Here is a 26,800-nt window from a genome sequence, read left to right as displayed (position 1 = left end):
GGCTGGAACTCCCCAAAAAGAGAGCCTCCGCTGTCCAGGACTTGCCACATTGTCCCAGAGATCTCTCTGCCTGGACTCCCATGGTCAGACCCTGGGGCAGAAAGTCGGCATGCTCTGGATGGCCACATGTCCACCTATGGCACCAATGATCAGGCCAGGCTCACCCCAAAGAACTGATCTGAGTGTGAGGAAGGGGTGGTCCCCAGAGGAGGAGGGGGCCGGCAGAAAGCACAGACATCCATACGGATGGCTCTCCGATCCACCCAAATCCATGGTATCCAGTGGAAAGAACAGGACTGCAGGCAGGAGGCCTTCCTCCCAGACTCAACTGCCCCTGGCTTCTCCACACCTCAGCTTCTTCAGTGGTTAAATTAATCAGATCATCTCGTCTTGCCAACTAGATGGTGTGGCTTCAGTACAGAGACTGAATCTTGAATTTTTTTCCTCCCTCTTCTCCCTCCCTTCCTCTGCCCTGTTCTTTTGTTCATTCATTCATTCATTTATTCAGCATTGGGTTGTGTGCTGGGCATACAGTGGTCAACAAGCAGAATGGGCCCTGTGTTTGTGGAGCTTACAGTCTAGAACAGAGGCTGGAAAGTGAAGGCCAACAGATAATGTGGCCCTTGGATATTTTTTTTAACCTATAAAATATACTTGACATTTAAAAAATTAATTGCCGGGGCTTCCCTGGTGGCGCAGTGGTTGAAGTGTCCGCCTGCCAATGCAGGGGACACGGGTTCGTGCCCCGGTCCGGGAAGATCCCACATGCCGCGGAGCGGCTGGGCCCGTGAGCCATGGCCGCTGAGCCTGCGCGTCCGGAGCCCGTGCTCCGCAGCGGGAGAGGCCACAACAGTGAGAGGCCCGCGTACCGCAAAAAAATAAATAAATAAAAAATTTAAAAAATTGCCAATTTTTCAATGGGAAATGTTTACATAGAAGTTCATATTCTTAATGTCTTTTAAAACAACGACAGATGATCGGGCAGCACTGGGCCCACATTTTTGTGTCGGGAGTAGGTGGCTCTGAGTAGGGCTGACTCTATTAGCCTGTGTTCACCACAGTCCTCCCCCACCCTCATTACTCACTTGAGTTAGCTGCCTGTCCCCTGAAGACATTTAAGTTTGCAACCCCTAGCCTAGAGGAAGAAAGAAATGACATGAACTTTTAAAAATTGTAGGTGTTACTTCAAATTATGATGCGTGATATAAAGGAAGACAAGAAGGCTGTGAAAGGGTGAAGAACAAGCAAGATTTAATATAGGTTCCAGCACCAGGGAAGGCCTTTTACATGAGGAACTGATTCAGCTGAGAACTGAGAGATGACTATTCGTAAGCACAGGACGGAGGGCGTCCAGGCCGAGGCGACCACCCCTGGGAAGATGGATTTGGCAAATCCAGGAAGCTCAGTGGCTGGAACACAGTACACAGATGAAGTAGGCGAGGTGGGCGGAGCCTTAGCGCCTGGGAAGGATTTTATTCCAAGTGAAGCAGGAACTCACTGGCAGATTTATAAACACAGGGCTATCTGATACAATCTGGGTTTTTTTGAAGATCACTTTGGCTGCTGTGGGGAGGTTGGATTGGAGGGAAGCAAGAGGAGAAACGGGAAGGTAGGTTGGGAGACTGATAAAGTCTGGAGGAGAGCAATGGTGGAGACCTGAGGGGCAGTGAACAGGCAGAAGTAGACATGTTCAAGAGCAGTTGTGGAGTTAGGAGTGACCAGTCACAGAGCACCCGGTCAGGCGTTGGTCATGGACACCATCATTGAGATGCTGTAGCACTGAGATGTGTATCACTGAGATGTGCATCACTGAGGTGCTTCATCTTTGAGATGCGCATCATTGAGATGCTGCACCACTGAGATGCTGCATCTTCAAAAAAAAATAGCTTTTTTTTTGGCTGCGCCACACAGCTTGTGGGATCTTAGTTCCCTGACCAGGGTCTGAAACCAGACCCTCAGCAGTGAAAGCATGAAGTCCTAACCACTGGGCCCCCAGGGTATTCCCTGAGACACTGCATCACTGAGATGCTGCCACCCACAGTTCTAGGGGCTCTGGGTCTACTTGTTCTTTTATAGTTTTTTTTTTTTTTTTTTAGATGCTGGGGGTAGGAGTTTATTAATTAATATATTTATTTTTGCTGTGTTGGGTCTTCGTTTCTGTGCATGGGCTTTCTCTAGCTGTGGCAAGCGGGGGCCACTCTTCATCGCGGTACGTGGGCCTCTCACTATCGCTGTCTATCTTGTTGCGGAGCACAGGCTCCAGACGCGCAGGCTCAGTAGTTGTGGCTCACAGGCCTAGTTGCTCCGCGGCATATGGGATCCTCCCAGACCAGGGCTCGAACCCGTGTCCCCTGCATTAGCAGGCAGATTCTCAACCACTGCGCCACCAGGGAAGCCCTCTACTTGTTCTTTTAAACCCCCACTCAACCCTCCAAGGAAAGTCCCATCGTTATCCTCTTTCAAGGTATAAATAAATGGAGGCTCAGAGAGGATAAATAACTCACCCAAGGTCCCCCGGTTGGTCGGTGGCAGAGGTGGAATTACACCCAGGCAGCCTGGATCTGGAGTCTAAGCCCCTCACTGCTGAGCTCCACTGCCTGAGCACACATTCCAGAAATCCTGGGGGATTACCTATGACAGACCTCGGCCAACTGGTGAGGGCATCTCTTCTAACTTCTGTCCCTCCTGTGCCAGAAGACTTGTGATAAAATCACACGTAAGTTACCCTGCCTGGCTGACAGCCAAGAAACATGAAGCTGGATTATTTTTCAGCATGAAAGAGAAAACTAGCCCTGTTCCCAGACAAAACATGGCACCCGGTGGAAATTAATTTGGTTCAAAGTCATTTTACAGTCCCAGTTACTTTCAGAGGCTCTGTGCCCTAACAATACAGCATAAGTGGTAAGATCACATGTTCTGGGTTCACACCTCACCTCTGCCCCTTGCTGGTCCTCAGACTCTGGGCACTTTTCCTCCTTCATACAATGGGAGTGATACTAAGTCTGGCTTCCTAATGATTGTTGTTGCCTTAAATGAGATCATCTACATTGGGGATCAGCTACCTTTATCTGTAAAGGGCCAGATCATAAATATTTTCAGCTTTCTGGGCCACTCAACACTGCCATTGAAGCATGAAAGCAGCCAAACAATATGTAAACCAATGGGTATGTCTGTGTTCTAATAAAACTTTATTTACATAAATAGGCAGTGGGCCAGACATGGCCCCCCGGCCATCCTGTGTCAACCCCTGATCTCTATAAAGGGTTTAGCTCACAGGGTGTGGCCCAAGGGAAATGTTCAGTCAGTACAGCTGAAGCCAGGCTGCTACACACACACCTGGAATGTCCACATCACTAAGTAACGACAGCTGGGGTGAAAAGCCCTTTCCCTTCACATATGCCTGTGCCCGAGCAGGCAGTGTTTGCTCACTGTCTGGACAAACCTTGCTGAATCTTGTTAGGAAACTTTTCTCCTTGCTCCTTGGCAAATAGCATTATTACCTTTGTTTAAATAGCTGCAGGGAAATAATAACACAGTTGAGCAAACTAGAGGCAGGGAGGTCAGGAGTGTGGAGTATTTTTTTCTCAATTTATTATGCAACATTTAAGACATATGTAAAAGCGTAAAGAGTAGCACTACAAATACCCATGAGCTGACCATCCAACATGAAAAATAAAGGGAGGTTACCTCCCTTTCTTGTCAAATACCCACACCCCTGGATTTGCTGTTTATCATTGCTCTGCATTTCTTTATGAAGAATAGAGGTAGGCAATCTTTTTCTGTAAAGAGCCTGATAATAAATATTTTTTGCTTTGCAGGCCATACAGTGTCTATCAGAACTATTCAGGTCTACCCTGTATCTTGAAAGCAGCCACAGATAATACATAAACGAATGGGTGTACAGACATACCTTGTTTTATTGCACTTCGCTTTATTACACTTCACAGAGACTGCGTTTTTTACAAATTGAAGGTTTGTGGCAAACCTGCTTCCAGCAAGTCTGTTGGTGCCATTTTTTTTTTTTTTTTTTTTTTTTTTTGCGGTATGCGGGCCTCTCACTGTTGTGGCCTCCCCCGCTGCGGAGCACAGGCTCCGGACGCGCAGGCTCCGGACGCGCAGGCTCAGCGGCCATGGCCCACGGGCCCAGCCGCTCCGCGGCATATGGGATCCTCCCAGACCGGGGCACGAACCCGTATCCCCTGCATCGGCAGGCGGACTCTCAACCACTTGCGCCACCAGGGAGGCCCTATTGTTGGTGCCATTTTTACGACAGCATTTGCTCACTTCGTGTCTCTGTGTCACATTTTGGCAATTTGGCAATATTTTGAACTTTTGCATTATTACTGTATTTGTTATGGTGATACTATTGTAATCGTTTAGGGGCTCCATGAAATGTGCCCATATAAGATGGCGATTTTTTTTTTTTTTTTTTTTTTGGCGGTACGTGGGCCTCTCACTGTTGCGGCCTCTCCCGTTGCGGAGCACAGGCTCCAGACGTGCAGGCTCAGCGGCCATGGCTCACGGGCCCAGCCGCTCCACGGCATGCGGGATCTTCCCGGACCGGGGCACGAACCCGCGTCCCCTGCATCGGCAGGCGGACTCTCAACCACTGTGCCACCAGGGAAGCCCAAGATGGCGAATTTAATCAATAAATGTTGTGTGTTCTGACTGCCCCACCAACCAGCCGTTTCCCCCATCTCTCTCCCTCTCCTCGGGCCTCCCTATTCCCTGACATACAACAATATGAAATTAGGCCAATTAATAACCCTACAATGGCCTCAAAGTATTCAAGTGAAAAAAATAGAGTCGTGCATATCTCACTTTAAATTAAGAAAAAACTAAAAATGATTAAGCTTAGTGAGGAAGGCATGTCAAAAGCCGAGACAGGCTGAAAGCTAGGCCTCTGGCAGCAAACAGTTAGCCAACTTGTGAATACAAAGGAAAAAGGTTTGAAGGACGTTAAAAAGTGCTACTGCAGGGGCTTCCCTGGTGGCGCAGTGGTTGAGAGTCCACCTGCCGATGCAGGGGACACGGGTTCGTGCCCCGGTCTGGGAGGATCCCACATGCCGCAGAGCGGCTGAGCCCGTGAGCCATGGCCGTTGAGCCTGCACATCCGGAGCCTGTGCTTTGCAATGGGAGAGGCCACAACAGTGAGAGGCCCGCGTACCGCAAAAAAAAAAAAAAAAAAAAAAGAAAAGAAAAAAAAGTGCTACTGCAGTGAACACATGAATGGTAAGAAAGTGAAACAGCCTTATTGCTGATAAGGAGGAAGTTTTAGTGGTCTGAGTAGAAGATCAAACCAGCCACAACATTCCCTTAAGCCAAAGACTAATCCAGCACAAGGCCCTAACTCTCGTCAATTCTGTGAAGGCTGAGAGAGGTGAAGAAGCTGTAGAAGAAAAGTTTAAAGCTAGCAGAGGTGGGTTCATGAGGTTTAAGGAAAGAAGCCAGCTTCATAACGTAAACGTGCAAGGTGAAGCAGCAAGTGCTGATGTAGAAGCCGCAGCAAGTTACCCAGAAGATCTAGCTAAGATAATTCATAAAGGTGGCTACACTAGACAACAGATTATCAATGTAGATGGAGCCTTCGATTAGAAAATGCCATTTAGCAGAAAGTTTTCTATGGCTGATGACAGAAGGAGGGAGTCAGAGAGATGGAAGTCATGAAAAGGACTTGATGGAACATTACTGATTGGAAGATGGAGGGGGTGAGAAGGAATGCAGGTGGAATCCAGGAGCCAAAAATGGTCCCCAGCTGACAGCCAGCAAGGATGAAGGGATTTCAAATCTGCAGATACAGGAACTGGATTTTTCCAAGAATCTGAATGAGCCTGGAAATGGATGCTTCCCCAGAGCTCCCACATAAGAGCCCAGTTTGGCCAAAACTTTGATTTCAGCCTTGTGAGACGCTAAGCATGGAACCCAGTTGAGCCCACCCAGACCTCTGACCTACAGAATTGTGAGTGAATAAATGAGTTTTGTTTTAAGCCACTAAGTTTGTGGCAGTTTGTTCTGCAACTGTGGAATATGAATTCCAGGCACATTCAGAACAGTCTGGAGGGGAATGTGGAAGGCACACACCTATCCTTGTAGAAATATTTTAATGTTCAAAAGATGCTATGTATCAGGTTTAAGAACCCATTCCCGGGCTTCCCTGATGGCACAGTGGTTGGGAGTCCGCCTGCTGATGCAGGGGACACGGGTTCGTGCCCCGGTCCGGGAAGATCCCACATGCCATGGAGCGGCTGGGCCCGTGAGCCATGGCCGCTGAGCCTGCGCGTCCAGAGCCTGTGCTCCGCAACGGGAGAGGCCACAACAGTGAGAGGCCCGCGTACCACACACACACAAAAAAACCCATTCCCTTTTCCATATGATCACATTTACTACTACTCTTTCCTAACTTCCAACCCTCTTTTGGATTCTATTACAAACTCCTCTCCTACTGAGCTCTGTCTCCTGGCCTGCTCCACCAATCTCAATTTCCATCAACCCTCTGGTGAGATTTGTAGCTCACTAGGATCTGGTCCCATCCTCTCTCCTCCCTTTTTTGGCCCTACCCATCCATCTGTCTCTCTTGTTTATTTTTTTGTTTTGTTTTGTTTTTTTCTGTGCCATAGCTCTCTTGAATAAAAGGGAATGCTAAGTTAATTTTGTTCCTTTTCCATAAGTTTCATTCCTTTTAGAAATAATTAATCTTGTACTCTGACAGTATATACACAACAACTGTGGATATTTAAAGAAAAATGCAATGAAGACTGGTATGTACTACTTTTACATACAAGGAAGAACTTTTTAGTTTAAAATAAATGTCTCAGTGATAGATATGTACAGTTAAATGTCTCAGTGATAGATATGTACAGTTAAGATATTCAGTAAGAAAATATTCCAAATACTTCAAAATTTTCAAATAGGTATTGAGGATGCTCCATGAAATACACATCCTTCTCATTCTTTATGTCTGTGCTATTTATTTCCATTGTTTTTTTTTAATTGACGCAGATATCATACTTTGAAAATGTTTCTGAGTAGGAAAGAAATTGTAATTAAAATAAAACAAAGGAAACACTAATTTACCACATACCTGGGGGGGAAAAAAAATAGAAAATGCCATTTAGAACTTTCATAGCTAGAGAGGAGAAGTCAATGCCTGGCTTTAAAGCTTCAAAGGACAGTCTGACTCTCTTGTTAGGGGCTAATGCAGCTGGTGACTTTAAGTTGAAGCTAATGTTCATTTAGTATCCTGAAAAGCCTAGGGCCCTTAAGAATTATGCTAAATCTACTCTGCCTGTGCTCTATAAATGGAACAACAAAGCCTGAATGAGAACACATCCATTTACAGCATGGTTTACTGAATATTTTAAGCCCACTGTTGAGACCTAGCTCTCAGAAAAAAAGATTCCTTTCAAGATATTACTGCTCATTGGTCATGCACCTGGTCACCCCAGAGCTAAGATGGAGATGTACAATGAGACGAAGGTTGTTTTTATGCCTGCTAACACAGGGTCCACTCTGCAGCCCATGGATCAGGAGTAATTTCAACTCTCAAATCTTATTATTCAGGAACACATTTTTTAAGGCTGTTGTTGGTTTAGATAGTGATTCCTCTGATGGATCTGGGCAAAGTGAATTGAAAACCTTCAGGAAAGCATTCACCAGTCTAGATGGTGATTCATGGGAAGAGGTCAAAATGTCACCATTGATAGCAGTTTGGAAGAAGTTGATTCCAACACTGATGGATGACTTTGAGAAGTTCAAGACTTCAGTGAAGGAAATGAAGTAACTGCAGGTGTGGCAGAAATAGCAAGAGAACCAGAATTCGAAGTGGAGTCCTTGAAGACGGGACTAAATTTCTGCAAACTCATGATAAAACGGGATAAGGAGTTGCTTCTTATGGATGAGCAAGTAAAGTGGTTTCTTGAGATGGAATCTACTCCTGGTGAAGTGCTGTGAAGATTATAGAAATGACAACAAAGGATTTAGAATATTACACAAATTCAGTTGCTAATTTACAATATAGTGTAAACATAACTGTTACATGCACTAGGAAACCAGAAAATCCATGTGACTTGCTTCATTGCAATATTCGATTTATCGTGGTCGTCTGGAACTGAATCCATAATATCTCTGAGGCATGCCTGTATCTGTGTTTCAATAAAACTTTATCTACAAAAACAGGTAGCAGATCACCTTCGGCCCATGGGCCAGAGTTAGCTGACCCCAGGTGTAGAGTATTATTTTGCATGTTTGTGAAATGAATGAATGAATGAATGCCCAATGCATCTCTGTGGCTGACAACCTCTTTGAAATGCACATGCTCCCTCCTGTACTCCTATGAGCTGAAGACAGTGGAACCTGTAGGTAGTTCTTGAGCATCTTTGGAGGCCTTGTTCTCTTTGCTATAAAGATATTCATGAGAGATGCTTAGAGGGCAGGAGAGCTGATGCCACCAGCCTGTCCTCAGACCAGACCATCACCAGATTTCCTTTGAACTGAATCTCTTAGAGAAGTGCTTCTCACCTGGAGGTAAAAGACCAGTTTTTTGCTTTTTGCTTTTTAATTTCTAATTCATCATGGACTGACCCTTTGGTAAAATGCAACAAAAATAATTACAAGAAAAATGAAAAAATTTTTAAACTCATACAAAATAGAAGCCTAGAGATATGGCCTTAGATGCCATAGCAACTTCAAGTTGCTATGAGAGTTTCTAAATACTTACTTCTCAATTTCTGTGCTTTCTCATCATGAGCTGGTGACTGGTTCATGGACAAAATATGGGCAACCCTGATTTACAGAACTAAGCCTTTTGTGTGCCTCCACCATATTCTCTCCCCTTATCTCATGGGTTAGAATTTTATGATCCATCCACTTCAGCAAACAGAAGGAGAGGTGAAATTTTTTCATTTGTTTTCTTCCATATTCATTCATTCAACAGATATTTATTGAGCACCTGCTGTGCGACTGGCACTGAGCCAGGTGTGGGGATGCCACAGTGGACAAGCCAAGCCCAGCCCCCACCCTCCTGGAGCTCTCAGCCTAAGGAAAGAACAGATGTTAAGCCCATGAACTGTGATGAGAGACATAGAAAAAACTGGGTGCTTTGGAGGGAGTAATCAGGGGGCTGACTCGGGTCATGGAAGGCCTTTCTGGGGGAGCAACATTTAAGCTGAGAAATCAAGGATGAGAAGGCATTAGCCCGATAAAGAAGGGGGTGGAGGGAAGTGCATTCCAGGGCAGAGAGAACAGCATGTGCAAAGGCCCTGAGTCTAAAGACATATTCTTGCAGTTTTGTCTGTGTCTAGTTAAAAATGAAAAATGTATGTACCCTCTGACTTAGCAATTCCTCTTCTTGTATCCATCCTAGACAAACATTCTAATGTCCATTCTATCTTGGATTATGATAGAAAAAAAAAATTGGAATCGACCTAGAATCCATGATCAGGAGACTGGCTGCATGAGCAGTGATATTCCTTAGTTTGAATTTCCATTCAGACACTAAAATGAGTGAAGTGACTGAGAACACGGCTTGAGCAGAGTGAGGAGGGAGCCTGGAGAAAGCAGAGGTCAGAGGGGTGAGCAGAGCCCACGTAGGAACACGTCACCCAGGGAGTTTAGATTTGACTCTAGTTGCACCAGGAGACACACTGTACTGAATACACCGTTAACCATCCCTGGCAGATGAAGCAAAAGAAGGTGCCATATAAATACAGCTTGTTGCTCTTGTCACTATCATCACTGAAGTTGAGCACCATCTAGTGCAGAAAATCCTTTCACGCCCATTACTGAGAGGTATCAAGAGAAGGAAGAGAAAACCTAGACTTCAGAGTTACCTGCTGATTACAAGACGCTGATCGAGTGGCCTGGCTTTCTGAACCTCAGTCTCCATGTCTTTAAAATAGGGCAAGTAATATTGCCTGTTTCAGGGGATTGTTGTGAAGATGAAAGAGGTGCGTGTTTCTAAGTAGCTCATCCACAGCTTTCTATGTTCATTCTTTCCCCTTCTTTTCATCTCCCAACAATCGTGCCAGTGGGGCTCAGCATCTTATTTCATAAGGGAGGGGACTTCCAGGCTGGGGTTGAAGCAGAAACTGTCCAGGTCACCAAGTAATGAAGCAAACCATCCTGGACTCCAGCGCAGACCACTTGACTCAAAATCCATCATTTTTACCTCGCTAAGCATTCTCTTTATTTATGGGGGTGAATGGGTGAGAAGGAGGGAAACCATAGCTACAAAACCATCCCCAGAACTAGCAGAGTTCTTTTTAAAAAATGCAAATTTAGGGCTTCCCTGGTGGCGCAGTGGTTGAGAGTCCGCCTGCCAATGCAGGGGACACAGGTTCGTGCTCCGGTCCGGGAAGATCCCACATGCCGCGGAGCGGCTGGGCCCGTGAGCCATGGCCGCTGAGCCTGCGCGTCTGGAGCCTGTGCTCCGCAACAGAAGGGGCCACAACAGTGAGAGGCCTGCGTACCGCAAAAAAAAAAAAAAAAAAATTTAAATAGTATTGAAATACTATTGTACACCTATAAGACAGAGGTAAGCAAAGTTGATTATATTTTCAATAAAAATACAATGGATGGGCTATTGGCAGATCAGCCTCCTCCCTCAGTACAATTCCTTCTCCAGCAATTCCTTCTCATGGAATTGGTGCCTGTGCCTTGGGGAAGCGTGTCAGAGTTTGGCTGAAACAGAAGGCAGATTTGTAACTGTGGCCTTTGGATAAGCAGGTCCACCCATGAGAAGAGTGGAGAGTGTGTCTTAGGGTGAAGTGGCATCATCTTTACAGAGGAGAGATGGTTCCTGTAATACCTTCACCCCAAATCCTGATGTACTTTTAAGCCATACATGGAGCTAGTCCTTGGAGTAAGGGGTTGTAAACTCACTACCCTCAGAGCCAGGCAGGAAGCCTGAAGCTGACTGCATGTGCAAAATATGAGACGCTCTTAGCCTGCCTTTCCCTTTCTCACTTTTGAACGTGTCCTAGGATGTAAAAACAAACAAGCAAAAAACACCAAAAAAACTGCAATGAAAAAGTAGTACCTTAAAACTAGCCTCCATGTCTCAGAGACAGTATGGGCTCCGTGGTGACCTGGGAAACACACAAATCGGGAGCTACGGGGGCAGCCTGTCATCACACGGGAACACAGGGATGAGGTTTCTAGGTCATCCTATTGCTCAAGAGAAGCCATAAGTCTAGATTTTTTGGAGAAATCTCCTGATTTTTAAACAAAAACAACCACTTTCAGATTTTCCTTTAAAATACACAGGCCAAGCAAGACACGTGTGTAGGCTAACTTCAGCTCACAAACCACCAGTTTGCAACCAGTCTGGAAGCTGATAAAACCACGTGCTGTCTTGACGCAGTAGCTCTTCTGTGGGTGACAAGGAAGCATCCTAATTATGTGTGCCTGGTGCTTCTCTCTCCTCCTTCCAAGGCATCAAGACAGAAGACAGCTTGAACCATTCCCCTGGCCAGAGTGGATTCCTCAGCTATGGCTCCAGCTTCAGCACCGCCCCCACTGGACAGAGCCCGTACACCTACCAGATGCACGGTGAGTGTGGCGCTGCGGCCCCTCCCTGCCGTCTCTAAGGCATTGCCTGAGCTGGGTGTGCAGTCGTTCATTCGTTTATTTAGCAGTTTTATTGAGAACCTACTGTGTGCCAGGATCTATCTCAAGTACTAGAGTTGCAGTGGTGGACAGAGGAGATACGACTTCTGCCCTCACGGCAATTACAGGGCAGGAGGGAGAGACTGACAGTCAACAAGGCAGCAAATAGATGGCTAATTTCAGAAGGGGTTGAATGCAATGAAGCAAATAAAAGTGGTGTTCGGATACAGAGTGACGAGTAGTTGAGGGATCAGGAGAGGTGGGAGAGGTAACCTTAGATAGAGTCATCGGGGAAGGCTCTTTGAAGACGTGACATTGGACAGAGACCCAAAGTATGAGGCAGAACCGGCCATGTGCAAACCTATGGGAAGAGCATTCCAGGCAGAGGGAACAGCCCTTGCAAAAGCTGTATGGAGGGAAGTGTCTTAATGTGTTCGAGGCACAGAATAGGAGCCAGTGGGGCGGAAGCAGGGTCAGGGGGATGTGAGAGGAGAGAGGCTTGGGGAGAGAGCAGGGCCGAATCATGCAGGGCCTTGAGGGCTGAGGGAAGGTGTTGGCTTTGATTTTAACTGTGATGGGACAGGCAGGTCCATTGTAGGCTCGGAGAAATGCCTGGTGTTGGGAATACTGGACAGTAGGTAAAGGAGCTGTTATTCCAGGCAGGAAGTTCTGGGCTCTGCATCCGCATTGGGTAGCCTTAGAAAGGGAAGAAACTCCAGTGTGTGACTCCCACCCCACATACCCTAAGAAACCGGCCTGCTGGATTCTCCTGTGCCCACCTGCACTCTGTTACCATCCAAGGGCCCCTTCTCTTCTCTGGTGCCCCATGGGGAGCATGTTGGAGCTGATGCATGGCGCAGAGGGCTGGTGGCAGTAATTTGGGGGATCCTCCCCCTGGTATTTTTTTTCTTCATGAAAGCTGGTAAAAATGACCACCAACAGTCTGAAAAGTAATATGCAAAACTGAAAGAGCAATGACAAGGTGGTGGGCTAAGGCATGATGCTACTTTTCTTTAAAAAAAAAATTGCAGGTATTGCCGCTTCGTCTTTTTAATTAAGGAAACAATTTAAATGGATGTCAAGGGCAGCCTTTCAGGAAAAAGCGTTGTGAAGAGACAGCAAGTGATCTTAGGGGTACGTAAAAGAAAGGGGGTGATGAGCATTAATGCCCAGACCTTGGAATAGCTTCCATGTAAAGGTCTGCAACAGAGTTTGTTGATGACACCATCAGCTAACATTGACCAAGCACACACCACGTGCCGCAAGAGGTGGCTAATCATCTCATACAACCTTCATGACACTCCGAGGTGTTGGTTCTGGCGTAATTCCCATTTTATAGGAGGAGAAACTGCATTATAGAGGGAATGCCTGACCTGCCCAGCATCAGGGCAAGGAGCTTAGATTTTATTGCAAGTGCAGTGGGGAACAGGTTGCATCCAGTCTCTTGGGGGTCTGGTGAATTCCCAAAGCCAGTCCTCACTCAAAGCCTGCTCTTCACCACGGTACCTCCCGCCTCCTCTGCTTCGGCTGTCATCTCTGTCTCCCCGGGCGGTCTTTCTGAGTCCCACTGAAGGGAATAAGCTGCTGTGACCCCTCCTCCAATGGGGAGTGAATTATGGCACAATCCTGATCATAAAGGCTTGTGAAGACAGCGAACTTGAACTTGCATTTGGGTCAATCTCAACCAGTTTTTTTCAGCTCTGTTTATAGAAATGGAACTGACTGCCTCAGGGCTTCTAAGGAGATAGACAATGATCAATTAAGTAAATCGATCGTTACAGATCGTGCTAAATCGCGTGAAGGACCAAAACAGGGTGGTGTGATGGGCCACGATGAAAGGAGTGGTGATGGACGCTACCCAGGTGGTTAGGGAGACCTGAGTGAGGGAAAGGAGCCAGGCTGTGAGTAGCTGGAGCCTGGACAGCCCAGGCAGAGGGACGAGCAAGGACAAATGCCCGGAGGCAGGAAAAGGCTCACAGTGTTGAAAGAGTCCAAAGGAGACTCATGAATCTGGGTGTAGTGAGTAGGGGAGATGAGACTGGGAAGTGAAGCAGGAGGCCTCCCTGGACTGGGTCATAGAGAATATGTTATTTCTCCTCTGGTCCTTACAGCAGCCATAGGAGGTGGGCCGCATCAGCTCTGCTTTACACATGATGAAGGTGAGGCTCAGAGAGGGGAAGTGACTCACCCAAGGATCCCAGGGCCAATAAGTGTTGAGAGCTGGGATTCAGAATAGAATTCCAGAGCCTATGCTGTTTCCTCCAAGTGCTATTCCCTGTACTCCTTCAGGACTCCAGATACCGCCCTAGCTCTGCGTATATACCATTCCCCTTGATCTTCCCAGTAGCCCTGTGACGTAGGTTCTATAATTATCCCCATCTTACAGGTGGAAAAACTGAGGCACAACGTGGTAAAGTAGCTTGCCCAAGGTCACATGGCTGTGGCAATGGGATTTGAAGCCAGGTGGTTCCACTCCAGAGCCCAGGCACGTAACCCCAACACCACCCTGCCCTCCACACTCTCATAGATCCATCTAGAAGATGATCCTCCGTGGATGAGCCCTGGCCTAGACCCCATGACCCGCCTCCATCCCCATCAGCCCCTCACAAATAGAAAAACATCTGCTGCTCTGTTCCCACCCTACCACGGGAATAGTCCAGGTTATTTTCTTATCGTCTTCATGGCCCAGATGCCAGCTGGACTTTGTCCCAATTAACTGCCTTCAGTCTAATGCTAATGGCCATAAACTGCTCTTGAGACAGCCCAGGCGTTTTGCAAGCCTGACATATTCCTCCTTAAGTATCTTTTTTTCAAACACAAACACATAGAAGGCCCATGTGCTTCCTATTAACTTTTTTTTTTCAAGTTGTTCCAGAGGAGAAATAAACTCTCCAACTACTCTGTGTGCATTTCAGAATGGAAGACATTGGTTGAGCTTAGATTTTTGGACAAAGAAGGGAATGAAGAAGGAGATTGAGACTGAGTTTTAGGCCTGAAAGTACCGACTTGGTGTAAAACTGGTCCATGTTCAGAAGCCAAGCTGAGTCCTTTTCCTTTCTAAGAATTAAAATCATCATTTTATAGAAGCAAAAAGAACCTGAGTAGAGAGAGACCACTCCATCGTTTACAGATGTGTAAACTGAGGCACCACAGCAGAGTGGCTTGTGTAGAGTCCCAGATCAAGCATTAAGTAAGCTGGGATACCTCTCCCTAGGTCCTCTACCTGATCTCAGAAACTTCCAAACATTTCAGCAGAGCCATCTTGCCCTCTCCCCCTGCCACAAGGCCCTGCTTGGAGATCTGTATCTGCTTAGATAGCATTGCCCCCCACCTAATGTGCAGGAAACATAGAAGAGAGAGAAGTTCATGGCACTCCTTTAGCTTTTTCATGGTTGTTTATTTTCTTTTTTTTTTTTTTTCTTTTTGCGGTATGTGGGCCTCTCACTGTCGTGGCCTCTCCCGTTGCGGAGCACAGGCTCCGGATGCGCAGGCCCAGCGGCCATGGCTCACGGGCCCAGCCGCTCCGCAGCATGTGGGATCCTCCCAGACCGGGGCACGAACCCGTATCCCCTGCATCGGCAGGCGGACTCTTAACCACTGCGCCACCAGGGAGGCCCTATTTTCTTTTTTTAAGTTCACCCGGAGTTTTTGTATCTGAAATATATTTCTTATGGGTTTGATTTTTTTGTTGTTGTTCCATTTTGGCTTCTCCTGCTAAAACACTGCTGTTCACGGAAGTGACCACAAAGATTAAAAAGAGAAGAAAAGAACATCTTGAGAGTGTGGTGTAAGAACTTGCTGGTGCCCCGGAGGGGTTAAGAGTCCTGGACCCAGTTGCAGTTAGGCTGTGTCCCAGGCATGACCTGGGTGAGGCGCTTGGCTTCTCCGGGCCTCGCTCTCCTCACCTGTGGAACTAGCATCATAGCAAGAGAGATGACCCCATGGGGCTGTTGGAGGACTAGATGGAATGGCCATGGGCACATCAGATGAGGTCCATCAAGGCTGGGTGTACTTTTTATTATTTCTTTCATTGCTTCTGTAACATGAGAGTTAAAAGCAGTAACTCTGAAGTCAGGCTGAGTTCACTTCCCAGTTGTGCAATCCATGTACCAGCTTGTGACTTTGAGCTGAGTTACTTCCTAGTACCTCGGTTTCTTCCCCTGTAAAATGGGGATACGAGTAGTACCTACGCTTGGGGTGCCATGATAATTAAATGAGTTAATGTGTGTGAAATATTTCGAACAGCACTGGCACAAACTAAGCGCTCTACAAATGTAAAATGTTATTTTTATCCTAGTTTCAGATTTGAGGGTCTTATGTTTTTCCCAAATTCGCTTCTCTTTCCTGAACTCTTAGTTTCAGGAAATAGTTTTGGTAAGAGGAAAGAGGAATACCAATTTGAGGCTGTTGAGCCACTCACATCAGCATCAACTCCCCTTCTGGTGAAATCTGCATTAAAGGGGGGCCTTAAAAACAGTGGAAGCGCCTTTTTCTATGGAAGTTACTTTCGTAGTTACCAAAGGCAGGGGTTGTTGATACTGACCTAGGAACCCAATGTGAGCCATTCAGGAGCAACATGGAAATGTGTGATTAGAGGATGTGTAGGAAAACCAAAAGTCCAGTGGAAGGGTCTAAGCTAATGGTCTCAGCCCAAGACCTCTGAGGTCAGTTTGTGCTGGACTTGTGAAATCTAGCACCATTTCTGGTACCAGCAAGCTGTGCGACTTTAGACAAGTCACTGAACTTTCACGATCTGTGTTTCACAGCTCTAGCGCTCACAAATACTCACTGAAAAATAAAGAGGTTGGGGAAGGTCATTGTCAAATACATCAAACACATTTGGTAAATAGTGTGTAGCATGAAGTTAGATGTCTTCTCTCCAGGACTTTTCAGAGCCTTTGCAGACTGATGCACCTTGTGACTCTCCAAGAGAATTCAGTAGTCAGTTTTCCCAGGTAGACTTGAACAGGGACCCTCTGCCCAAACTAATGTTCTCTGCTCACTGGGAAGCCCTGGATGTAATGACCATGAGGCCCGTTCCTGTGTTAAAATTCTTTGATTCTGTAATTTTTTTAATGATGAACGTGCATGTATTCCTTTTTTTCCCCCTGTATTTTAGTTCATTTATTTTTTGATGAGATTAATTCACATACCATAAAATTCATCCTTTTAAAGTGTAAAATTCAGTGATTTTACTGTATTCACAAAGTTGTGCAACCATCACCACTATCTTAATCCCACAACATTTTCATCACCCCCAAAAGAAACTCCATGCCCATTAGCCATCATTCCTTAATTCCCTTCCTACCAATGTATTTTTGAGCAGGTTATGCATTTATCTACTTTAAACATCTACAGAAATCTCTATGCTGCCCTCATCCAATAGCCATTCAGCTTCTAAATCCCCAATACTTAACCACTTGTACTAGGTTCTCGCGAACCCATCCAGAATTTCCTTCTGCAAATATAAGCAATCATGAACACAATCTATTATACTGCATAGTTCTGTGACAAGAACTAACTCATATGTGATTCATAAACAAGGAAATGATGTCAGTATAACTCCAAAGGTGTCTTGGTTCATTTGTTTTAAGATTTTCTCCTTATCACTGGTTTTAAGCAATTTAATTTTGATGGGTCTTGGTGTAGTCTTCGTGATTCTAGTGCTTTGTGTTCATTGAGCTTCTTAGATCTGTGAGTTTATAGTTTTTATCAAATTTGGAAAAATTTTGGCCATTATTCAAATATCCCCCCCCATGTCTTCAAGTTCACTAATCTTTTCTTCTGCAGTATCTAATCTGCTTGTTAATTACTCTCCAGTCTTTTTTTTTTTTTTTTCATCTTATACATAGTTTTCAGCTCTAGAAGTTTGATTTGGGTCTTTTTTTTTTTTTTTTTAACCTTCCATGTCTCTACTTAACACGTCCAATATCTCCTCTGGCTCCTTGAACAGACAGAATACAGTACTGTTTTAATGTGCTTATCTACTAATTCTGTCATCTGCGTCATTTTAAGGTTTTCATTGATTTTTCTCCTCATTATAAGTTCTATTTTCCTGCTTCTTTGCATGTTTGATAAGTTTTGACTGGATGTCAGACCTGTGAATTTTTCCTTGTTGGGTGCTGGATATCTTTGTATTCCTGTGAATATTCTTGAGCTTTGCTCTGAGATGCAGTTGTTACATAGAAGTAGATTGGGTCTTTCAAGGCTTACTTCAAGATTCGTTCAGGGGAAGCAGAACAGCGTCTGGTCTAGAGCTGTCTCTACCTAGCAGATTTTCCCAGCACTGAGGCAAACCTTTCCGAGTATTCCTCCCAATGCCCCATGAATTATGAGGTTCTCCAGTCAGGCTGGTGGGAACAGGAACTATTCCCAATTCTGTTGTGAGCTCTGAGGATTGTTCCTTCTAATCTTATCAAGTGGTTCTCTCCTGGCCTTGACTAATTTCTTCACAGGCATGTGCTAGTCAGGTTTCAAGTGAACTGTCACAGGGAACGCTCTGCAAATCTTCAGCGCACCTTCTCTGTGCAGCCCTCTCTTTTCTGGTACCCTGCTCTGCGAATTCTAACCACCTTGGCCTCTCTGGACTTGCAGCTCCATCTCCTCAATTCAGAGAGATCAGTGGGTACCACCTGGGTCCTCCTCCTTGGAAGCTCTCCACACTGGGACGGTCTTACAGTCACCACTTGTTTCCTCTCTCTCAAGGATCATTGTCTTTCATATCCGATGCCCAATGTCTTGGCAATCTAGTTTTTAAACTATTTCCTATTGGAAGGTAAATCCAGTCCCTGGGACTCAGTCTTGGCCAGAACTGGAGGTACTGCTGCATTGATTCATTGGCATTTTTTCCCAGCACATATGGTAACAGCAGCTGAATGCAAAATACATAGCACAGGTAAAGGCAACAAGCTTTGTAGTAATACAGTTCAGTCTCTGGTGACCCATATTTTTCCTCTGACCTAAATTTGGCCATGTGCTCTGTTTTTGAAGAACTTATGTTGCAGCTTCCCCCAATCTTTGTGCATTTTGCCCTTGTTTCCATAGTTCAACACCTCTGTCGTCTGTACACCCCCTTCCATCAAGATACATTCACCTCCTTTTTAAGGGGAAGTCCTGTATTTAATGTGGCACTTCTCTGTATAGTACTTATTTACTTATTTATTTTTTCACTGTGCTATTATTTTTATTGGGATTATTATTGCTTTTGTTAATGCTGTGGTTACTAAGTTGCATTGCTTTTGAGCAATCTGCCTCAACCCTGTTTTTTCCCATAGGCCCCATTATTTTAGTGCACAATTTTGCACAATGTATGGCCTCTCAGATTATAGCAAAAACACTTATATATATTTTTGTTTTCATAGATAACATACTATACACACTGTCTGCACTTCGCTTTCTTCAGTCAGCTACATACCTTGGGGAACTTTCTAAGTCAGTCTATAGAAAGTGATTCCTCATTCTTTCCACAGATGCCTATTATTCCATTGAATGATGTGCTGTAAATGATTTAACCACTTCCTTACTGGGTGTTTCCAGTCTTTTGCAATTACCACCAATATGGCTATGAATATCCCTGTATGTATATCATTTTGGTTTTCTGCAAGTATATCTGATGGGCAAGTTCCCAAAAGTGGAATTCAGGGTCAAGGGGAAAGTCCCTATTTAAATTTGGTAGTTTTCTCCAAGTCACCCTCCATAGGTATCCTATCAATTTAAACTCCTACCAGCAGTGTCTGAGAGTGCATGTTTTGCCAACCCAGTGTAATCTAACATTGGAGTTTTTGCCAATCTGATGCACAAGAAAAACAGTATCTCAGTGTGCTACTAATTTCTAGGTGTGTCGTACAAGGTTGAGCATCTTTTCAGATCTTTGACCACTTTGTGTTTCCTTTTCTGTGAACTAGGAGATTAGACTTGAAAAACTGTACCAAAGAAGAGTGGTAAGGTACTAAGCATACCATTGAAACGTAAAGCTTGAAACATAAAGCTTCAGTAATCAAAATAGTGTGGTTCAGGTATTTGAATAGACTGATTGACTAGTAGAGGAGAACGTACAGTCCAGAATGAGGCAAAAGATGTCAGAAGTTCAGCACGTGGGGCAGATGGCACCTTAAGTCAGTGGTAAAAGACAGAGTATTCAGTGAATGGTACTGGAACAACTGGTTAGCCATTGGGGGGAAAAAGATCCATTCCTATTACTATAGACCAGAAAAAAAATCCAAATGGATCAACGGTTTAAACATCAAAAGTAAAACTATAAAAGTACTAGAACAAGAATGAACAGAATTTTTATAACCTTGAAGTGGAAAAGCCTTTTGTAACCATGACTCAGACATCCAGACGTCATCGATGAAAAAACTGACAAGTTTGACTGGGTGTTTGTTTTGTTTTTGTCTTTGTTTTGGTGTGGCAGAGAACACCAGAAGAAACGTCAGAGCAACAAAAACAAACAAACAAAACAGAAATCAAATGGCACCCTGAATGAAATGTTTACTGTCTCAAATCAGAAACAAATTGTTACTCTTTTTCAAGCGATTCTACAGTTCTGTGAATTAAACTCCTCCCCGATGTGATTCTTGTAAATAAAAGAGAAGTGAGCTAGGCGTACTGTTACAGGGAGTAGTAAGGGCTGTGGCAGTCGGAGGGTACACACCCATCAGACTTGGTGGGGGGTTGGGGGGGGTGTTATTTCAGCTTTAGCTCATTGCTACTACACTAGAATGGGACCCCAGAGAGGCCAGATCTTTCGGTTTTTCAAGATAATCCTCAAAACTATATTTTAATGTAAAAATCTCATTCTTTTTCAATACTGGCAATGGATTTAAACACTCTCTTTAAAATCCCTTATGAAGCAGACAGACATGTATCAGGCTGCTCTTTATGCCTCTCTTTTGTAATCTGGTTCCATATTTCCTTAATTGAACCACAGATTATGAGACCAGGAATGGAAGGAGAAAATTCCAAGCCAAGTGATGACCTGGGGAGCTGGAAAGATCACTCCTCTTGGTCCCCACCTCTGATTTATTTCACCAGTGAGGCACACCCCAGAAGATTTGAATGGTGGGTGTGGTTATAGCTGAGTTGGAACCCAGTGGCCTCCTGTGAAGTCAGGTATTTCCCTGTTTCTTCTGGGCAGCAGCAACTTTCAGGCTGTCCTGGCTCAGCTAGTTTTGAGCAGGCTAAGTCTGCCTGGTCTCACTGTGTCGGTCAAGACAGGAGCCAGGCTTGGCATCCCTCGGGTGCCTGGCCTGAGGTCAGGTTTCCTGGTGTGAATCAGCAACTCTTCTGCACACAATGACGTGGGTGAGGTTTTCCAATACCTGTTAGCGATCCTGTGCCATGCAGTGCCTCCGCCCTGCTGGTTACCTTCTCGCCACCTTCAACGTGTGTTGGGGGGCTTGCTGCCTCCCACTTGAGCTGAAGTCTGCTGGATTTAGGACATATCGAGGTTAAATGGATGGTCCTTTCCTCTGGTCATAGAACAAGTATGATTTGGTCACCCACATCTCCGAAAACCGCTGGAGGTGACTGATGAAAACAGCTGGAGAGATTCAGAGTTAGTTTGGGGATCAGGAAGGATTTTTATAAGCAGTTCACTAAGGCAGCGCTGGCCTACAGACCTTTCTGTGATGATGGAAACGTTCTTTATCTGTGTTGTCCAATATGGTAGCTGCTAGCCACATGTGGCTATTGAGCATTGAAATGTGGCTGATGCAACTGAGGAACTGAAGTTTCCATTTTGTTTGATTTTTAATTAATTATAATGTAAACATAAATATGGCTGGTGGCTGCCATATTGGACAGTGCAATTCTAAGGGGTGATTAAAAACTAACTCGTAACCTGGTTACTGCTGGAGTTGGATGAGGGTAACTAGTAGGGGGGAGGGGACGGGAGGGAGGGGAGGGGGAGGGGAAGGGAGGGGGAGGGGGAGGGGAGGGGAGGGCTGCTCAGGAAGGCCCTGTGGGACCACTGAGAGAACTTTGGCTTCTGCTCTGAGTACCAATGCTGAAAACTCAGCCTCTGTGCACTGGCACCGAATCGAATCTCTGAGACAAAGTTCGGGTGAGGTAGAAAAGAATAGCTTTTTTGCTTTGCCAGGCAAAGGGGAACACAGCAGGCTCCTGCCCTCAAGAACTGTGTGTCCCAACCCGGAAGGATTTGGTGAGGAGTTTTATAGCAATGGTTTAAGGGTGGGGATGCTGATAAGATTAGGGTGTGTGCAGGGCCTGCACTCCTTTAATCTGGTCTCATGAGCTCCTCTGGTTCCTTTTCATCTGGCCTCGGGTGGTCTTCTCTGGAATGAAGAGCACTGACATCTTCCATTTATTGGGGTTTTAGTTCTATAAAGAGCTCAAAAGATACTGTTATGTGTGTCCCTTGAGGTGGGACCAGGACCCTGCCCCAAGGCTGCACTGTTGTTTCTGGGCTGCCCCTCCCTTGTCTCTGCATCCCCTCCCTTCCCTGATTAGCAACTGTTTGAATCTGCCCTTTGGGACTCAGGGAAGGTCACAGAGCCTGGAGTCTGTCCCCTACAAACAAGGAACGGGGGACACAGAAAGGCTTTTGTGCCCAGGAGCCCCACGGGGTCCTGCTCGGTTTCACTGTCAGATATGGGGAGCATGGAGGGTTTTGAGGAGGGGAGTGACGAGATACATCTTAGTTTTAACAAGCTCCCTCCGGCCACCACGTAGACAGTAGACTGCAAGGGCAAGAAAAGCAGGAGACCAGTGTGGAGGTGACTGCAGCAGTTCAGGTGAGAGATGATGGAGGCTTGACTTGCAGGTCGAGGTGGAGGTGGGGAGAAGTGGTCAGATTCTGGGTATATTTTGAGTGTGGAATTGCTGATGGATTGATTGTGGGGTGTGGTCGGGAGGTATTTGGACCGTTAGGGGGAGGAAGCTCCCGGTCTGTCTCTCTCTGGAGCCCAGGGAAGGAGCTTCATTTTCAAGCCCCATTTCCCTCGGAAGGTAGTTGAGGTCTTTGAGTGGAGAGCAGCCTGGACACCAGGGCTGTTTACATCCAGGTTTCTAACCCCATCAGACCCAGTGCCCCCTTTTTATAACAAATATCCTAGAAAGCCCCTTCACTCTCTTGAAATTTAATCTGTACATAATTTCACCTACTGACATGTATCTTTTTAAGTCAAGCAGAATGCCCTTACTGTAAAATAACGTAATTTGTAAACTGTATTTTTGAACATGTAATTGCCCAGGCATGACCCCACTAGAGGACATAATGAAATAGTCAGACAGACCCATGTGAAGCCTCAAAGATCATGGCTGACAAGCTGGGCTACATGGCCAGCCCAGACATCACCAGCAGTGTGGCCGTCAGCAACATGAACTTCCAGAACAGTAGACAAGCCTTGGTAGAATCCAAACCAAAGGACAGCGTTTCTTCTACTGACCGTGGTGGCATCCTTGGGAAATTGCCCTGAAGCAGTGACAGCCTTCAGGGACATGTTCTCCCAGAGGTCATAGGGATAAGGCTCATAGAACAAATTAAGATGCTCAGATAACATGGTTTATTAAATCGACTTAAACTGAAAAACAAGGGGAGAGAGATGGAGTTGACCCATTTAGGACAGGGTACAAGGAGATGGAAGGGCCACCCGGCCTGGGGCCTGGGTTCTGTGTACGTCCCGTCTCTCTCTCTCAGCCCCATCAGCCTTCCTGATGATGGTGTGTGTGGTCAGTGAGACTGGAATTCAAGCTGAACAAAGGGCTCATCAGGTGAAAGTTACCTGGAGAGTCAGCCCACCCGGCTCTACGGGAGACGGGCAACTCTGCCTGCTTCCACTGTAGCTCTCTGGTTACCCTGATGGGCAGCCGTGACTTTCAGCTATATTTCTAGGGCAGAGGGTGCTTGGGGCCAGAGTGGCACAGACTGGTTGTCATCAGTGGGTGGCCAATTTGGGGTTGACATAACTGTGGGCGTAGAGATGGCAGAAACAGATTCCTCTTACTGTTTAGGGTTGACCTCCTCCTTTCACTCCTTTCTATATAAGTAACACTTGTGTTTCTTCCATCCTTTTTATCACATGTTCCATTCATTCTATTTTTAATGCATCATACAAGGTTACTAACTTTCTTATTCTCTGTTCTTAACACATCTTTAGAATTTTGCCCGTATCTCACAAGCTACTCGCCTAAGTTTATATAATGTTTGTTATGTTTCATCCATCCTGTCTCTTTTTTTTCTTGGGAGGGGGGAAATGAATTTTTTTTTCTTTATTGAAGTATAGTTGATTTACAGTGTTGTGCTAATTTCTGCTGTACAGCAAAGTGACTCAGTTATACTTTTTTCTTTGGTAGTGGTTTGTTTTTTGTTTTTGTTTTTTTTTGGTGAGGTGGTGCCGTGCCATGAGGCATGTGGGATCTTAGTTCCCCGGCCAGGGATCAAACCTGTGGCCCCCCACGATGGACACTCTGAGTCCTAACCACTGGATTGCCAGGGAATTCCCTACATTCTTTTTTATATTCTCTTCCATTCTGGTTTATCCCAGGAGATTGGATATAGTTCCCTGTGCTATACAGTAGGACCTAGTTGTTTATCCATTCTAAATGTAATAGTTTGCATCTATGAACCCCAAAGTCCCAGTCCATCCCTCTCCCTTCCCCGCTCCCCCTTGGCAACCAAAAGTCTGTTCTCTATGTCTGTGAGTCTGTTTCTGTTTTGTAGATAGGTTCATTTGTACCATATTTTAGATTTCACATATAAGTGATATCATATGGTATTTGTCTTTCTCTTTCTGACTTACTTCACTTAGTATGATAGTAATCTCTAGCAGCATCCATGTTGCTACAAATGGCATTATTTCGTTCTTGTTTATGGCTGAGTAGTATTCCTTGAATAAATGTACCACATCTTCTTTATCCATTCATCTGTTAATGGACGCTTAGGTTGTTTCCATGTCTTGGCTATTGTGAATAGTACTGCTGTGAACGTAAGGGTGCGTGTATCTTTTTGAATTATAGTTTTGTCTGGGTATATGCCCACGAGTGGGATTGCTGGATCATGTGGTAATTCTATTTTTAGTTTTCTGAGGAACCTCCATACTGTTTTCCATAGTGGCTGCACCAACTTACATTCCTGCCAACAGTGTAGGAGGGTTCCCTTTTCTCCACACCCTCTCCAGCATTTGTTATTTGTAGACTTTTTAATGATGGCCATTCTGATCAGTGTGAGGTGATACCTCATTGTAGTTTTGATTTGCATTTCTCTAATAATTAGTGATGTGGAGCATCTTTTCATGTGCGTGTTGGCCATCGGTATGTCTTCTTTGGAGAAATGTCTATTTAGGTCTTATGCCCATTTTCCAATTGCATCCCATCTCTTTTTCTTGTTTTCTACATAGCATAACTGAGTATCGTCAAATAGTCGATTAAGAATAATCGAACACATTATAGTGCAGTACAGTTGCAATTGAACACATTACAGGAGCATTACTGCAAAGTTTAGTGAATGTTAAAACGCAGGGGGAAAATGTCCTTTGTATTTACGGGTAAGATGGACTGATGTGCTAAGACAGGGGTTAGCAAACGTTTTTGGTTAAAGGGCCAGGTAGTACCTATTTTAGACTTTTCAGGCCATAGATCTCTCTCCCAATTACTTGTAACTCTGCCATTATAGCTTGAAAGCAGCCATACATGATATGTAAATAAGTGGGCAAGCCTGTCTTCCAATAAAATCTTACATTTAAAAACAGGTGGTGGGCTTCCCTGGTGGCACAGTGGTTGGGAGTCCACCTGCCGATGCAGGGGACACGGGTTCGTGCCCTGGTCCGGGAGAATCCCACGTGCCGCGGAGCGGCTGGGCCCGTGAGCCATGGCCACTGGGCCTGCGCGTCCAGAGCCTGTGCTCCGCAACGGGAGAGGCCACAATGGTGAGAGGCCCGCGTACCGCAAAAAAAAAAAAAAAAAAAAAAAAAACAGGTGGTGAGCTGGATTTGGCCCTGGGACTGTAGTTAGCCAACCCCTGTGTTGTAGGATCAGATCATTAAAGCCAGGGCTTCATCTATGTGACTGTCTGGTCAGATATTCAAAAGTCAGGCAGGACCTGGAAAATCCTTCATTTTCCTGGACTAGTCCATGAATTGCAGACTGTCTAGCACTCCTGTCTCGTACCTACTAAATGCTACTGTGTCCCCGCAATTTCCAAGCACCCCTAGTGGTACCACAGTGCCCTTGACAACCGCTGGTTTACACAGTGGCAAGTACAGGCAGTGGGGAGAGGTGGCTATATGTGCAGGAAAGACCATCGGTCATTCACTCAACAAACATTCATGAGCGCCAGCCCTGCTTCAGGCAGCGTGCTAGGTGCCGGCCGGCGTACAGCCCTGAGCTAACAGTCGAGTCCTGCCTTTATGGAAGCTTTATCCCAAGGAAAGGATACACTGTATTAGTCTGCTCTAGCTGCCTTAACCAAATATCATAGACTGGGTGGCTTAAACAACAGAAATGTATTTGCTCACAGTTCTGAAGAGTGGGAAGTCCCAGACTGAGGTGCTGGCAGATTGTTTCTGGCGAGAGGTCTCTTCCCGGCTTGAAGATGGCGACCTTCTCGCGGTGTCCTCACGTGACCTTTCCTCACATGCCTGAGAGGAGAGATCTCTGGTGTCTCTGTTCTTTTAAGGACAAGTTCCATTGGGTTAGAGCCCCACCCTTATGTCCTCATTTAACTTAATTACCTCCCGAAAGGTCCCATCTCCCAACATTGTGTTTGGAACTTCAACGTACGAATGAGGGTGGGGGTGAGGGGTGTCACAGTTCAGTCCGGGACAGACAGTGAGCAAGGTAATGTGCAAATGACAAGATCATGTCGCCAGTGATGAGTGCTCTGGAGGAAATAAACAGGAAGATGTATCGGAGAGAAATTGGGGAAGAAGGGTCTAATTTGGGGGGGTGGGCACAGCAGGGTCTCTGAGGAGGTGACGGTAGAGCTGGTACCTGGAAATTAAGAAAGGTGTTCATGGGTCATGAGTGTTCCAGACAGACAGGAGGCCCAGTGGCTGGAGTGCAGGAGGGTAGAGGATGAGGTCGGAAGTAGGTGAGGCCAGATCTTGCAGAGCCTTGTGGCCACATGGAGGTGTTTGGGTTTCATCTTGAGAGGACCAGGCAGCCATCAGGGGTTTTAAAACAGGGAGGGGGATCTGGTTTGCATCCTAGAAAGACCAGTTGGCTACTGTGGGGTGAG

The 26,800-nt window shown here is 45.7% G+C and overlaps 1 protein-coding gene across 2 annotated transcripts in view; it reads left to right on the top strand.

Annotated features, from left to right (window-relative positions):
- Positions 1–26,800, top strand: part of EYA2 (EYA transcriptional coactivator and phosphatase 2) — a 183,709-nt gene that overhangs the window by 18,975 nt on the left and 137,934 nt on the right. Inside the window, exon 4 of one of the 2 annotated variants that reach the window (XM_060120223.1) lies at positions 11,431–11,547. In XM_060120223.1, the coding sequence (XP_059976206.1) occupies positions 11,431–11,547 (117 nt within the window). Of the gene's footprint in view, positions 1–11,430; positions 11,554–26,800 lie in introns of both variants that reach the window. The other variant, XM_060120224.1, reaches the window with a different exon arrangement.

Source organism: Mesoplodon densirostris, chromosome 16 (genome assembly GCF_025265405.1).
Source record: "Mesoplodon densirostris isolate mMesDen1 chromosome 16, mMesDen1 primary haplotype, whole genome shotgun sequence".
Classification (NCBI taxonomy): Eukaryota; Metazoa; Chordata; class Mammalia; order Artiodactyla; family Ziphiidae; genus Mesoplodon; species Mesoplodon densirostris.
The sequence above is the reverse complement of the archived record's forward strand: the minus strand, read 5'-3'. Positions and strand labels throughout refer to the sequence as shown.